This window comes from Anomaloglossus baeobatrachus, chromosome 6 (genome assembly GCF_048569485.1).
Source record: "Anomaloglossus baeobatrachus isolate aAnoBae1 chromosome 6, aAnoBae1.hap1, whole genome shotgun sequence".
Lineage (NCBI taxonomy): Eukaryota > Metazoa > Chordata > Amphibia > Anura > Aromobatidae > Anomaloglossus > Anomaloglossus baeobatrachus.
The window spans coordinates 26,360,001-26,375,576 of NC_134358.1; the positions used below are offsets into that span (position 1 = coordinate 26,360,001).

Sequence of the window (15,576 nt, forward strand, 5' to 3'; positions counted from 1 at the left end):
CAGGGAGTGGGGTGGGTCTTTGTCTCTCTGCAGGAAGTTGGGTGGATCTTTGTCTCTCTACAAGAAGTGGGGGCGGATCTTTGTCTCTATACAGGAAGTGGGGGTGGGTCTTTGTCTCTCTACATGAAGTGGGGCGGGTCTTTGTCTCTCTGCAGGAAGTGGGGGCAGGTCTTTGTCTCTACAGGAAGTGAGGGCAGGTCTTTGTCTCACTACAGGAAGTGAGGGCAGGTTTTTGTCTCTCTACAGGAAGTGAGGGCGGGTCTTTGTCGCTATACAGGAAGTGAGGGTAGGTCTTTGTCTCTCTACAGGAAGTGATGGTGGATATTTGCCTCTTAAGAGGAAGTGAAGGCAGATTTTTTTCTCTTTGTAGAATGTGGTGTTGGTCTTTTTGTCTTTGCAGAAAGTGGGGATGGGTCTTTGTTTCTTAGCAGGAAGTAGGGGTGGGTCTTTTTCTCCTTCTAGTAAGTCAGGGTGGGTCTTTCTCTCTATACAAGAAGTGAGGGCTGTCTTTGTCTCCTTCAAGTAAGTGGGGTGGGTCTATGTCTCTCTACAGTAAGTGGGGGTCTTTGTCTCTCAACAAGAAGTAGGGACAGGTATTTGTCTCTTTGTAATAAATGGTGGAGGGTCTTTGTCTCTCTACATGAAGTGAGGCTGGTCTTTGTCTCTTTATAGGAAGTGTGGGTCTCATAGTGTTTGGCTCTAAACTTGCTGAGTGTCATGGTGGCATCTGACACTGTTCACACTGCAGAATCTGACACTCCACACTATGTCTCCATTGGTGCTTCTTAGTTACACAAACAGGCTTGGGCATCAATCAGCTGTGTTCTCAATAGTAATTGGGCTTGCAGGACCCATCACAGTTACTTCCTGCCTTTTTAGGTTGGAGGAGCCTGTCTTCCCATGCTGACTATAGCTTTTACTAAACTGGTCCGTGTGCTGTTGTATCTCAATCCTACTGGTGATTGGATTACATAGTTATGGAGTTCTCCTGTTGTCTTGTTGTTTCTTCCTTGCTCTTATTTTCCTCCTAAGCTCTTTTTGTCTTATACCTCTGTATGTGTGTGCCATGAAATAGAGATTTACTTTCCCCTGTTTGTGTATTTTTGTTGGTTTTATTACTCCTGCCCCGGCCCTACCTTGGTGTTGGGGGGCGTGGGTATAAGATTAGGGTTGGTCAGGAGTTGGGCAATGGAAAGCGGCCCAGATATTCTCACCATCAGAGGTAACTCTGGGATTAGGGATAGCTAGGTTTCCATAGCCTGAGGACCAGTGTAGGAGCCCCTGTCCACTGCTCTGCATCTACACCATTACAGGGGGTTCGTCTTTGTCACTTTACAAGAATTGGAGGAGGGTCTTGTCTCTCTACAAACGTGAGAGTGGATCTTTGTCTCTTGGGGTAGTTCTTTGTCTCTTTACAAGAATTTGAGCAGGGTATTTGTCTCTTTAAGAAGCAGGGACAGGGCTGTGTCTCTACAGGAAGTGGGGGTAGGTCTTTGACTCTCTACAAGAAGTAAAGATTAGTCTTTGTCCCACTATAGGAAGTGGGAGAGGGTCTTTGTGTCTCTACAGAAAGTGAGGGAGGGTTGTTGTAGGTTTACAGGAAGTAGAAATGTTTTTTTTTGTCTTTCTACAAGAAGTGGAGGAAGGTCTTTTTCCCTTTACAGAATGTATGGTAGGTCTTTATTTTTCTACAGGAAGTGGGATCCCGTTTTTGTCTCTCTACAGGAAGTAGGTATGTGTCCTTGTCTCTCTACAGGAAGTAGATATGTGTCCTTGTCTCTCTACAGGAAGTAGGTATGTGTCCTTGTCTCTCCACAGGAAGTGGGATGGGTCCTTGTCTCTCCACAGGAAGTGGGATGGGTCCTTGTCTCTCCACAGGAAGTGGGATGGGATTTTGTCTTTTTACAGGAAGTGGTGGTGGGTCTTTGTTTCTTTGCTGCTCTCCTGTGAAATTACATGCAGGTATAGCTGAAGGTGTCTTTCTGAAAAGTACAGGTATGTCCTTGTACAAGGGATGTTGGAAAATGAGAAAAATTACAAAAAAGATGTCCCTGGACCTACAGTGCTGGCAGAATGTTAATGAAGGGGAATGGTGACAGCTTCTGCACATATTAAAATTCTATGTGCATCAAAAGCAAATTTATCTTGTTGTAGGGAATCAAGTCAGCAAGACACATGCTATTCTACATGTTGTATGTAACAGGAGAGCTACACATTAGCCATATACATTTAAAGGGCTTTTCCCACGAACAAAGATCATTTTAAAGTTGATTTTAATCAATAGATCTTGGAATAATAATAATTTCCCCAACTGGATGTGCTCGAAAAAAATGTCCCTGTGCTGAGATAATCTTATATATGTGCCCCTGCTGTGTACTGTGTAATGGCTGTGTCTGACCATACAGGGACATGGTCTGATCATACCACAGCTCCTGGGCAGAGAAGGACGCAAAAGTGTATCTATATATATAATTGCCTTATTCTGTCTGTCTGTCTGTCTGTCTGTCTGTCTTGCTCCAAAATTGTGTCCTTACGGTGACAAGCGTCTGATTGGCCGCTGCCTCGGCCTGGCCCCGCCCCCCCACCACGGATTGGTAGCTTGCCTTGGCCTTGCCCCGCCCCCCCCGCACGGATTGGCCGCTCGCCCCGGCCCTCCGCACGCATCGCCAGACATAACCTTGCGCTGCTGGGATCGTGACGGAGCCGGTGAATGCTGGTAACCCATTATACATATCGGGTAACTAAGGTCCCTTAGTTACCCGATGTGTATCATAGTTACCAGCGTACACCGGCTCCCGGTACACATGTGCAGGGAGCCGGCATTATACTCCTCTCCCCCCAGGACTACTACTCCTATTGTAGTCCTCCTATTATACTCCTCTCTGAGTATAATAGGAGAACTATTATAGCATGGGGGATGGAGCACGATGGGGAGAGCGCAGCATGGGGGATGTAGCACGATGGGGGGTGCGCACATGGGGGATGGAACATGATGGGGGGTGCGCAGCATGGGGGATGGAGCACGATGGGGAGTGTGCAGCATGGGGGATGGAGCACAATGGGGGTGCGCAGCATGGGGGATGGAGCACGATGGGGGGTGCGCAGCATGGGGGATGGAGCACGATGGGGGTGCGCAGCATGGGGGATGGATCACGATAGGGGGGTGCGCAGCATGGGGGATGGAGCACGATGGGGGGTGCGCAGCATGGGGGATGGAGCACGATGGGGGGTGCGCAGCATGGGGGATGGAGCACGATGGGGGTGTGCGCAGCATGGGGGATGTAGCACGATGGGGAGTGCGCAGCATGGGGGATGGAGCACGATGGGGGTGCGCAGCATGGGGGATGTAGCACGAAGGGGGGTGCGCAGCATGGGGGATGTAGCACAATGGGGAGTGCACAACATGGGGGATGGAGCACGATGGGGGTGCGCAGCATGGGGGATGGAGCACGATGGGGGGGTGCGCAGCATGGGGGATGGAGCACGATGGGGAAGTGCGCAGCATGGGGGATGGAGCACGATGGGGGGGTGCGCAGAATGGGGTATGGAGCACGATGGGGGGGTGCGCAGCATGGGGGATGTAGCACGATGGGAGTGCGCAGCATGGGGGATGGAGCACGATGGGGGTGCGCAGCATGGGGGATGTAGCACGAAGGGGGGGTGCGCAGCATGGGGGATGTAGCACAATGGGGAGTGCACAACATGGGGGATGGAGCACGATGGGGGTGGCGCAGCATGGGGGATGGAGCACGATGGGGGGGTGCGCAGCATGGGGGATGGAGCACGATGGGGAAGTGCGCAGCATGGGGGATGGAGCACGATGGGGGGGTGCGCAGAATGGGGTATGGAGCACGATGGGGGGGTGCGCAGCATGGGGGATGTAGCACGATGGGGAGTGCGCAGCATGGGGGATGGAGCACTATGGGGGGTGCGCAGCATGGGGGATGGAGCACGATGGGGGGTGCGCAGCATGGGGGATGGAGCACGATGGGGAGTGCGCAGCATGGGGGATGGAGCACGATGGAGGGTGCGCAGCATGGGGTATGGAGCACGATGGGGGGTGCGCAGCATGGGGGATGGAGCACGATGGGGGGGTGCGCAGCATGGGGGATGGAGCATGATGGGGAGTGCGCAGCATGGGGGATGGAGCACGATGGGGGTGTGCGCAGCATGGGGGATGGAGCACGATGGGGGGTGCACACCTCCCCCCACTGCACAACACCACACACACACTGGGAACCACAAACACCGCCCTACTACACAGACACCCAACACACAAACAGCGCGGCACACACAAATATACGCACATGCCGGACAACACACACATTGCACAAAACATACCTCCCACCAAAACACACACACACACCCCACACCCACACAACCTGCGCAACACACACACAGCGCTCCACAAACAATGCAACATACACCACGCAACACACAAACAACACCGCTCTCACCCCCTTAGTTACCCGATGTGTATAATGGTTACCAGCGTTCACCGGCTCCGTCACGATCCCAGCAGCGCAAGGTTATGTCTGGCGATGCGTGCGGAGGGCTGGGGCGAGCGGCCAATCCATGCGGAGGGCGGGGCCAGGCCGAGGCGAGCGACCAATCCGTGGGGGGGGCGGGGCAAGGCCGCTGGGGAGCCGGTGTACACTGGTAACTATGATACACATCGGGTAACTAAGGGACCTTAGTTACCCGATGTGTATAATGGTTACCAGCGTTCACCGGCTCCGTCACAATCCCAGCAGCGCAAGGTTATGTCTGGCGATGCGTGCGGAGGGCCGGGGCGAGCGGCCAATCCGTGCGGGGGGGCGGGGCCAGGCCAAGGCGAGCTACCAATCCGTGGTGGGGGGCGGGGCCAGGCCGAGGCAGCGGCCAATCAGACGCTTGTCACTGTAAGGACACAATTTTGGAGCAAGACAGACAGACAGACAGACAGACAGACAGAATAAGGCAATTATATATATAGATACTTATAGTTGTATTTATGATTTTGTATGTTTGACTTTTTTTATTTGGGTTCTTGAGTCTATGGGACCCCATATTCTTAATTGCTCCCTGTTTAGCCCTTAATCCATTTGTAAAACAAGAGTTTTTCATTGTTAAATCCCAAGGTCACAGCCACTTGGTGAGCAGAGAACAAGCTGTCATTGAGACCTTTCCCATAGCTTAAAATTGGAGAGCCTTGGCCTTAGTTATTGCCCAGTCCAACCCCCTCGGCCAGGGTCAAGGGCGCCATCTAATTTTACTGTAACAGATGTATCCGCGAGGTCACCATTAGCACTCACCTGTTATGTCCTCCAGACATTTGCCCTTTTTGCCTCCCCCCATTATTGTGCTGTACAGCAGATGTGCTTGGCTACTAATAGCCCAGTCCTATGTCATTACACTGGTGTCTGGTGGTCAGCAGGCCTGAAGGACAAAGCTTTCATTTCCAGTCTATGACCTAATCCTCCACCATGCAGCCATCAGCCCCTGACCCTCAGACTTTTGTTGACCATCTGTTTCTGTGTCAGCCATCGATAATCTGGGATAATCCGATAATGGAATCTATAGGCTTCCGGAAAACCATAAGACTGTGCAACACTAATTTTCCCTATTCAGACTATCAAAGCTTGGAGTCGGGCAGTTTGGAGACCAAATATTCACAATTCTTAGTAGAGAAGACCCTTATATATTAACTAGAAGGTGGCCCGATTCTAACGCATCGGGTATTCTAGAATTTATTGTGTAGTTAATGTATGATTTTTGTTATATATATATATATATATATATATATATAGATGTTGTGTGTAGTTGCCAGTGTTTGTGTAGGGCACTGTAAATGTTCTGGGTGTTGTCTGGGTGTGGGGTGTGTGAGAGCGGTGTTGTTTGTGTGGAGCGCTGTGTGTGTGTTGCGTTGTTTGTGGAGCGCTGTGTGTCTGCAGTGTTGTCTGTGTGTGGTGCTGTGTGTGTTGCGCGGTTTGTGTGGGTGTGGAGTGCGTGTGTGTGTTTTGGGGGAGGTATGTTTTGTGCAATGTGTGTGTTGCGCGGTATGTGCGTATATTTGTGTATGCCGCGGTGTTTGTGTGTTGGGTGTTGTGTGTGTGCGGCTTTGTCTGTGTGTGTGTGTGGGTGTCTGTGTAGGGCGGTGTTTGTGGTTCCCAGTGTGTGTGTGTGGTGTGTTGTGCGGTGCGCGTGTGGCGCTGTGTGTGTGTTTTGGGGGGAGGTGGCACCCCATCGTGCTCCATCCCCATGCTGCGCACCCCCCATCGTGCTCCATCCCCATGCTGCGCACCCCCCATCGTGCTCCATCCCCATGCTGCGCATCCCCATCGTGCTCCATCCCCCATGCTGCGCACCCCCCATCGTGCTCCATCCCCATGCTGCACACCCCCCATCTGCTCCATCCCCATGCTGCGCACCCCCCATCGTGCTCCATCCCCCATCGTGCTCCATCCCCCATGCTGCGCACGCCCATCGTGCTCCATCCCCCATGCTGCGCACTCCCATCGTGCTCCATCCCTCATGCTGCGCACTCCCATCATGCTCCATCCCCCATGCTGCGCACCCCCCATCATGCTCCATCCCCCATGCTGTGCACCCCCCATCGTGCTCCATCCCCCATGCTGCACACTCCCCATCATGCTCCATCCCCCATGCTGCGCACCCCCCATCGTGCTCATCCCCCATGCTGCGCACTCCCCATCGTGCTCCATCCCCCATGCTGCACACTCCCCATCGTGCTCCATTCCCCATGCTGCGCACTCCCCCATCATGCTCCATCCCCCATGCTGCGCACCCCCCATCGTGCTCCATCTCCCATGCTGCGCACCCCCCATTGTGCTCCATCCCCCATGCTGCGCACCCCCCATTGTGCTCCATCCCCATGCTGCGCACTCCCCATCGTGCTCCACAGTCACACATCAGACAGTATACACGCACACATCTGATCGCATACACTCACACCCCACTTCTGCCTGTGCCCTCCGGTGGGCGGTCCCAGCAGCTGTGCTGCACGCCGTGCTCCTCTGCCGACACTTACAGATCCAATCGCATACACTCACACATCAGAACACACGCACACACCCACACGCACACACCCGATCGCATGCACGCACACACACGCTCGCATACACGCACACACCCGATCGCATACACACACACACACACACTGACGATATCGCACATACGCGCTCACACACTCACAACATCCGGAGATACCACATGCTTCCGGCCATGTGATCCTCCGGCAGGTCCTGGAAGGTCACTGCACGCACAGTATCGCCGCCGAGAAGTAAGCGATATCACTGGATGTTGTTGTGTGTGGATGCAATCTGATGTGGTGTGTTAGGTGTGTGTGAGAGTGAGTGAGTGTGATCTGATGTGTGTGTGTCTGTTCTTATGTGTGTGTGTGTGTGTGTGTTCCGCCGCTGCAGGACCTCACCTGCTCCCGGTCGGCGTCTGGTGAGTATGACTGCGGGGTCTTCTTTCTTCTGTCTTCTCTCTTCTGGGGACGCATGCGGAGGTCCGGGGCGATTGGCTAATCCATGTGGGGGGCCGGCCAGGCCGAGGCGAGCGGCCAATCCGTGGGGGGGCGGAGCCAGGCCGAGCCTAGAGCGGCTAATACATGCGGGGGCGGGGGCCAGGCCGAGGCGAGCGGCCAATCCGTGGGGGGGGGCAGGCCGAGCCCAGCGGCCAATCCGACAGTTGTCACTTTTATGACACTTACGGTGACACTGTCACTGTGACACAATTTTGGAGCAAGACAGACAGACAGACAGAATAAGGCAAAATTTTATATAGATATATTAACATTTGCCCACACTCCCTTACTGGGGCCGTTAATCACATACACACATTTGCCTACACTCCCTTACTGGGACCGTTCACAATATACACATGTGACGCCCTGGCGCCACCAGGTGGTCACACAGTAGAGGCCCCGCATAACACCATCCCACACAGTGTTACACATAGCCGACCAGAAATCCTAGTCACCCCCCCCAGGGTAGAACAGGCACACCAGTGGGCGGGACCAGGCGGATGGAGAACGCCCACCTAGGGGTCTGGAGAACCCGGGGTGGGAAACACAGTAGTTAAGCTTTGTTCAAGTTCAGAGAGGAGTGAAGGAGGAGGTGAAGCTCAAGTACAAAGAGCAGTGGCGCCGGGGTTGGAGCCCTGGTGCATTGGATAGGTGGCAGACGGTGGTCCGTGTCTGACAGGAGACGGGAAGACGACCGGAGATCCGAGGTGGACCGGGGCAGGGTTGTAGCCCGCCGGGACCGACACTGGAGAACCGACCTGGAAACCGTGCACAGAGGGGGTACTTGGACCCTGAAGCCAGGACCGGAACCAACGGCCTAGCTAATTAACCAATTGAGGGCAGGATTATAGGTCCTGTCCCAACCAAAGTCCCAAAAGCAGACAACCACCCACTGAGAGGGATAGGGCATCCACCAGGGCCCGACAGATCCCAAGGGTCAGCGTCAGCGGGCACAGCTCCTCAGGTACGCAAAAGACTGGGAACGGACTCCCGCGTTCCACACCGGGAAGTCCACCCCATCACAGCGCAGTGCAGAGGAAAAGTGACACAGACAACCAGCCCGGGTGGGGGACCAGAGTACACCCTGGTCGTGGCGGCCGGCCACCAGCACCTTGGTTAACTACCGGACTTGTCTGATTTATTTAAGTGTGAGTAAACTGACACCCCCTGGTCTGACCAGGTGCGCCGGCCCCTGCCATCACCGTCCCTGCACCGAATCACCGGGTCCCGGGGGCAACCATCCCTGTCCACGGAGGGGCTAACAACCAGCTGCCATTACATCTCCCCGGGTGACCCGCAACAGCAGCGGTGGTGCTATACTTCACCACACACCGTGGGTGGCGTCACAGACTGACTACGGCAAATCCCGTACAAATACGTCCCCCTTTTCATTCGGAGTGTCTGCGTGACGTTGTTCCATGTCACAAACGTGTCAATAACTCGATAATAAATAAAGCTACGTTAAAATGAGCACACCATTGTTTTTCTTGTGAATTCTCTATGCGTTTGATGGGTCACATTACCACCCTTCCCATTGAAAAAATTAAAGTTGAATTCAAAATGGCGGCTTTGCAGATGGCCACCATGGGCGCCACCCGGCCTCAAATGTTTAGCCCTCCCATGTACTAATAGGCCATAAATGGTAAGGTGACATCAGCAATCACTTCCATTTTATCAGGGTGTATCCATAATTATGGCCCACGCTGTACACCAACCTGGGCCTTTGACTATAGTGGTGCAGATGGAGTCCCTCTGTGATCTGTCGTGCACCATTTTTGGGCGTATTTGCCTTATGGAGGCGGACACCCAGACACAGCCTTCTCCTTTAGTATGTGTATTTGCCCAAAAATGGTGCATGACAGAGAACACGGTGAATCCATCCGCACCACTATAGTCAAAGGTCACTTAGGCGCATATGTTCAAATCGCATTTTTGTGGGGGATTTGGACATAAACCTAGACAGGACAACTCAACGTGGAGAGAAGAATGCAGTAGGAAAGGGCCTTTACCTGCTGAGTCCTTCTTTTAATTTGATGGCCTGGCATGATGTTACATGTGCATCACCCCACACCGATGATGTGGCGCCAGGATGGCTCATCAACATAAGATGTCAACAGGTAAGAAGCAGTATTCCTTGTCTTGCAGTCATGGTCAATGAATGGAACATCCCATAAAACTGAACATTTATTCCGTTATGGTCTAAAACAAGGTTTCAAAGAATACAGGAGCGCATGAACTGGTCTATATGTTTCGGCCGCTTATGCCTTATTCTTGGCCAACAGTTGGGATCTTCCTGCTTGAGGCGTCACACAACAACAGGGCCATTTCAAAGCAACTGCATTGTTTGTAGATGTTACTCTAGTTGCCACCATGATTTACAAGGTGCTTGCCATTGACGTGGGTGATTAGGACATTGTGAAATGTGGCCACTATTTTTGGGATGTTACATGACCCCGGTTACACATATCTGTGTTGGTTCTACTTTCAACGGTACATTAAAAGTAAGATCTTTTGAGGACATCCTTGGCTTTGAAGCTGAGCTCAGACTCTTTATTTTCTCGTTACCTAAATATACCCCGGACGATAAAGCATGGGAATGTGTGGATTGTGGCTTAGATATGTAGCTTGCCTTTTCTGATCACAGTGCTATTTAAGCCACTTGTGTGTAATCAAAGTTAGTATAGACCTTGAGCTGAGATGGATATGCCCATACGCCAAGAAGGTCTGAGCCTGCTTGAGCTCCACTAATCGGATAGTCGATCCGATCGTCAATCCTAGCCAAACCCATTAAATTCAATGGGAGGCAAAAGTGATGTGCTGTGATTAACCCCTGATTTTAACCTGATTTTTAGGCTTGGGGAGGCCAATAAGCGTGGGTCTCCCCAGCCTGAGAATACCAGCCCCCAGCTGTCGAGCTTTATCTTGGCTGTGTAGCAAAAGGCACACTTTCATCTGCCCTGAGCAGGGCAGATCAAAGTATTGTAGTGCACCTGCGCAGGACCTCAATGCCGGCTAGATGATGTAGGATGCGTCATGTACCCAAGCTTCAGATGAAGGAGGACAAAGATGTCCGAAAGAGGAGGCGCCGGTACTGGAGAACGGAGACACCCTCCATCCAGTTTGCACTGCCCCGCCCCTTAGGTGAGTATTATAAAGTGATTTTTACATTCTACACAGCGGCCTGGGCTCTTATATACAGTATGTTAGAATTCTGTATATAAGAGCCCACTGCTGGTGGCCACAGCTTATAGGCCCCAAATCTGGTGATAGGTTCCCTTTAAGTTCAAACAATCTCCAAAAATGTTGATACTACTTTAGACCAAACAAAAGGTTGCACCTGCCAGATACATCTACCATGACTTCAAATGCAACTACGCGGGATTTCCCATTAGGCCTTGCAGCTCACATCACATCACATGGTCCACAGCCAATCTCAGCCTGTATAAAAGCTGGGCAGGAATGCAGCAGCCACTTTATGGTGCATCTGGATAGTGAATGGACATCAGAGATCACAGCATAGCCATAAAAGTAGGAATATAAAGCTTTAAAGCACTGAGTAAACATTGCAGATAGTGTGTTAACAGCTACCAGCCGAGTACCTTTAGTAATATATGTTAAGTTGTGTTTTCTTTTCATTAAACGGATTGAAAAGTGTTTAATACAATCCTAGGAGACCTCAGAGGTTTAGAAAAATCTTTCCAGGGCAATTGGAAGGTTTAGAGATTTCTTTAGAAAACGTCTACAAGGCTGCAGAACTAAAATGACAAAGATTTGCTCATTTCTAGGACAAACCTTCGAAGACAAGAGGTAGCGCTGCGCCGTAAAGTCCGGAATTTACGTTAAATCTTACACTAAAAAAAAATGTTACAAATCATTTGTTCAGAGGAATATTTTAATTTCAATTTCCTGTGATCACGGCCATAGCAGATCTAATTTTTTTTTATAAGTAAATTTACTCGAAAAAACCCGGTGTTCCCCTTTTAATTACACCATTAATGGAGCACCATAAATAATGTGTTCACTGTATATTGTAGAGGTCGTTAAAATAATAGGGAAACAAATATGTTCATATTATATATTCAATTATTTTGTCTATTAAGTGTACCTGTACTGTAATTGTTTTTGCGTCATTATTTATTTTTTCTTTTTAAATTATTTTTTTTTTAAACTTTTACTGTTCCATTTTTTATTTTTACTAATACTGGCAATTACAGAAATATTTGTATATACCAGTGAACAGAAATACTTGGGCAGGTTTAGGTTTCATCCTATGGCTTTCTATACAAAAGTCCTGAGTAGTGATGGGTGAATCCGAACTGTAAAGTTCGGGGGTCCGCACTGGATATCTAGTGTCCATGCATGGACCCCCAAACACAGAGTTCTTAAGGAACTCTGTGAAACTGTTCGGAAAATTAAAAAAAAAAAAGGAAAAAGAAAGAAAATGAGGAATAAAGTAAGAGCAGCATACTTACTGAGTCTCCCTTGTGGCTGTAACACTAGTTTCGGGTCCGCTCATTAATCCTCATACATATTCACTGCTTCCCCCGCCCACCGTCAGTCCCGGCATCTCTGATTGGTTACAGTCAGACATCTCTCCCAACCTGTGTGACAGCATCTGTGACGGGGTGGAGAATAAGAAAAAGACTGATGGCACCTCCTACCTTTCTAATGTGAACAGGTGCAAACTAAACATGAAACATAGTAAGAAAAAGGGGACAGCTGCACTCTGGAGTGCTAAGATATGTGGAACAATAAATATGGGAATATAGAGATGAAAAGTATGTAAATATTGAGATACTTAACGCACAAAAATGGCCAGCTTTATGTGAGCACATCAGCCAATGGCAAGGCAACCTGTTTTTGTTGGGTCCATATCAAACTAATGCCTCTTTTTCAGTTAAAAAGAGTGGCATTAGGTTTGAATCACACACACTGTCTGCATCCCTATAGTGGTGAAAAAATAAATAAGTAAATTGGCGTAGGGTCCCCCTGTATTATGATATCCAGCACAGATAAAGTATATATATATTTTTTTATTTTCTTGGATTTATACTATTACCCAGCTGTGGCCAATGGGTTTTTCCAGTCTCCTGAATAAATACTAGGAGCGGTAATGAAGTAACAAGGTGGTGAGTTGTTTTTTTTTTCTCTGGACTCTGCAGATAAAGTATACAGCTACAGGCTGCAGCCCCAATCCATGTTCTTATATTGGCTGTGTATCAAAATAAGGGGGACCCCATGCAGCTTTTTAAAAATTATATAAATAAACAATTTTAAGAAAATGATGGGCGACACCCCCCCAATTTTGATACCCAGCCATGAAAAAGCTGACAGCTGTGAGCTGGTATTTTCAGGCTGTGGAGGCTCATAGTTATTGGACCCACCAGCCTAAAAATAGCAGCCTACAGCTGCCCATAATTGTCCCATCCATTAGATGTGACAACCCCAGCACTTTACCTGGCTCTTCCCGATTGCCGTGGTGTGGTGGATACATATATAAGGGGTTAATGACAGCTCACAGCTTCCACTAAGCCCTAGATTAGTAATTGAAGGCATCTATGAGACTCCCCATTACTAATACTGGAAGTGACAAGAAATAAGCACAAACACTGAAAAAATCCTTTAACTGAAATAAAATGCTAAAAAAAACAAACACCCTCTTTCTCTAATGTATTAACCCCAAACACCAAGTTCCCACATAATCCACACGAGGTCCCATGACGATCCCGGCTCTGCTACATACTGTAGTCGCAGTGCACAGGCACATTAGAAAATGTAACCAACCGCTGCGGCTTCAGGCAGAGACTGACTGAGCTACAGCTGTGAGCGGTCATTCAGTTTATCTGTGGTCACAGCTGGAGGTTTCCATGGTCCCCCACCTGTGACCACAGGTAAACTCACCACAGGTGACCTCATTAAATTCAGTGACCTCACCTCAGGTGAACTTATCCAGTTCAATGAGACCTGCATTTCGTGGTAGAAAATTGTGGGTTTTTTTGGCATGAGATGCTGAAAATTACTGCACCAATATTGTATCTCCTGACAATGAAACACATCAAAACACGATGCACTTTATTTTTGGAGTAGGGCTTTTATTTTAAGCATACTCCAAAAAGGCAGAAAATTCTTCCTAGGGCTTATTTTTGGGATAAGTCTTATTTTGGGGAGAAACACAGTAAGTACATGAAGGCCTCCAAAAAGCACAGTAGCCCCTATTACTGTTTTATTGCTTGTGAGTTACAGTTAATAATAATAAGGGGTAAACTGACCATTAGGGTATTTAGACACTGCCAAGAGTAAATGGGCAGAAGGTGCAGCACTAAACTAAGCTCTCGAAAGTAGCTGAGAGTCCATGCAACTTTTAGTGCGCCTCTACCAGGGCGGTATGTCTCTTTAACGGTCAACACAAACAATACTGATTTCCAGCCCTGATTATTCCTGATCCACTGTTTTCTTCTCTATTAGGTGAATATTTTAAATGAACCGATGCCACTTTAAGAACTTCCTGCAAAAATGGGGATCACCATGGGGTGTAGAATATCTCACTTATTCCTATTGATCTTGGTCTTGGTTTTTGGAGGAGGACACTCACAGGCACAGAGAGCAGGTAAGGCATCCTGCAACATACGATGGGAAAGGGTAAGGGTAAAAGCATAAGAAAAACCGTGTGACAATACTTCCCCTATATACAGTAATATAATTATTATAATACTGTCGCTTCTGAAAAAAAAATATGACTACTATAATACTGCTCCTTATGTACAAGAATATAATTGCTATAATACTGCTCTTATGTACAAGAATATATCTACTATAATACTGCTCCTTATGTACAAGAATATAACTACTATAATACTGCGCCTATGTACAAGAATATAACTACTATAATACTGCTCCCTATGTACAAGAATATAACTACTATAATACTGCCCCCTATGTACAAGAATATAACTACTATAATACTGCCCCCTATGTACAAGAATATAACTACTATAATACTACCCCTATGTACAAGAATATAACTACTATAATACTGCCCCTATGTACAAGAATATAACTACTATAATACTGCTCCATATGTACAAGAATACAACTACTATAATACTGCCCCCTATGTACAAGAATATAACTACTATAATACTGCTCCCTATGTACAAGAATATAACTGCTATAATACTGCCCCTATGTACAAGAATATAACTACTATAACACTGCCCCCTATGTACAAGAATATAACTACTATAATACTGCCCCTATGTACAAGAATTTAACTACTATAATACTGCCCCTATATACAAGAATATAACTACTATAATACTGCCCCTATGTACAAGAATATAACTACTATAATACTGCTCCTATGTACAAGAATATAACTACTATAATACTGCCTCTATGTACAAAAATATAACTACTATAATACTGCCTCCTATGTACAAGAATATAACTACTATAATACTACCCCTATGTACAAGAATATAACTACTATAATACTGCTCCTATGTGCAAGAACATAACTACTATAATACTGCCCCTAGGTTCAAGAATATAACTACTATAATACTGCCCCTATGTACAAGAATATAACTACTATAATACTGCCCCTAGGTTCAAGAATATAACTACTATAACACTGCCCCTATGTACGAAAATGTAACTACTATAACACTGCCCCTATGTATAAGAATATAACTACTATAATACTGCCCCTATGTACAAGAATATAACTACTATAATACTGCTCCTATGTACAAGAATATAACTACTATAATACTGCCTCTATGTACAAAAATATAACTACTATAATACTGCCTCCTATGTACAAGAATATAACTACTATAATACTACCCCTATGTACAAGAATATAACTACTATAATACTGCTCCTATGTGCAAGAACATAACTACTATAATACTGCCCCTAGGTTCAAGAATATAACTACTATAATACTGCCCCTATGTACAAGAATATAACTACTATAATACTGCCCCTAGGTTCAAGAATATAACTACTATAACACTGCCCCTATGTACGAAAATGTAACT

General features: G+C 48.0%; 1 protein-coding gene across 1 annotated transcript in view; it reads left to right on the forward strand.

The window, feature by feature from the left end:
• Positions 1-15,576, forward strand: part of COL22A1 (collagen type XXII alpha 1 chain) — a 515,443-nt gene that overhangs the window by 69,743 nt on the left and 430,124 nt on the right. The window contains exon 2 of the mRNA XM_075316011.1: positions 13,997-14,138. Within this exon, the coding sequence (XP_075172126.1) occupies positions 14,045-14,138 (94 nt within the window). The 5' untranslated portion in view covers positions 13,997-14,044. The remainder of the gene's footprint in view (positions 1-13,996; positions 14,139-15,576) is intronic.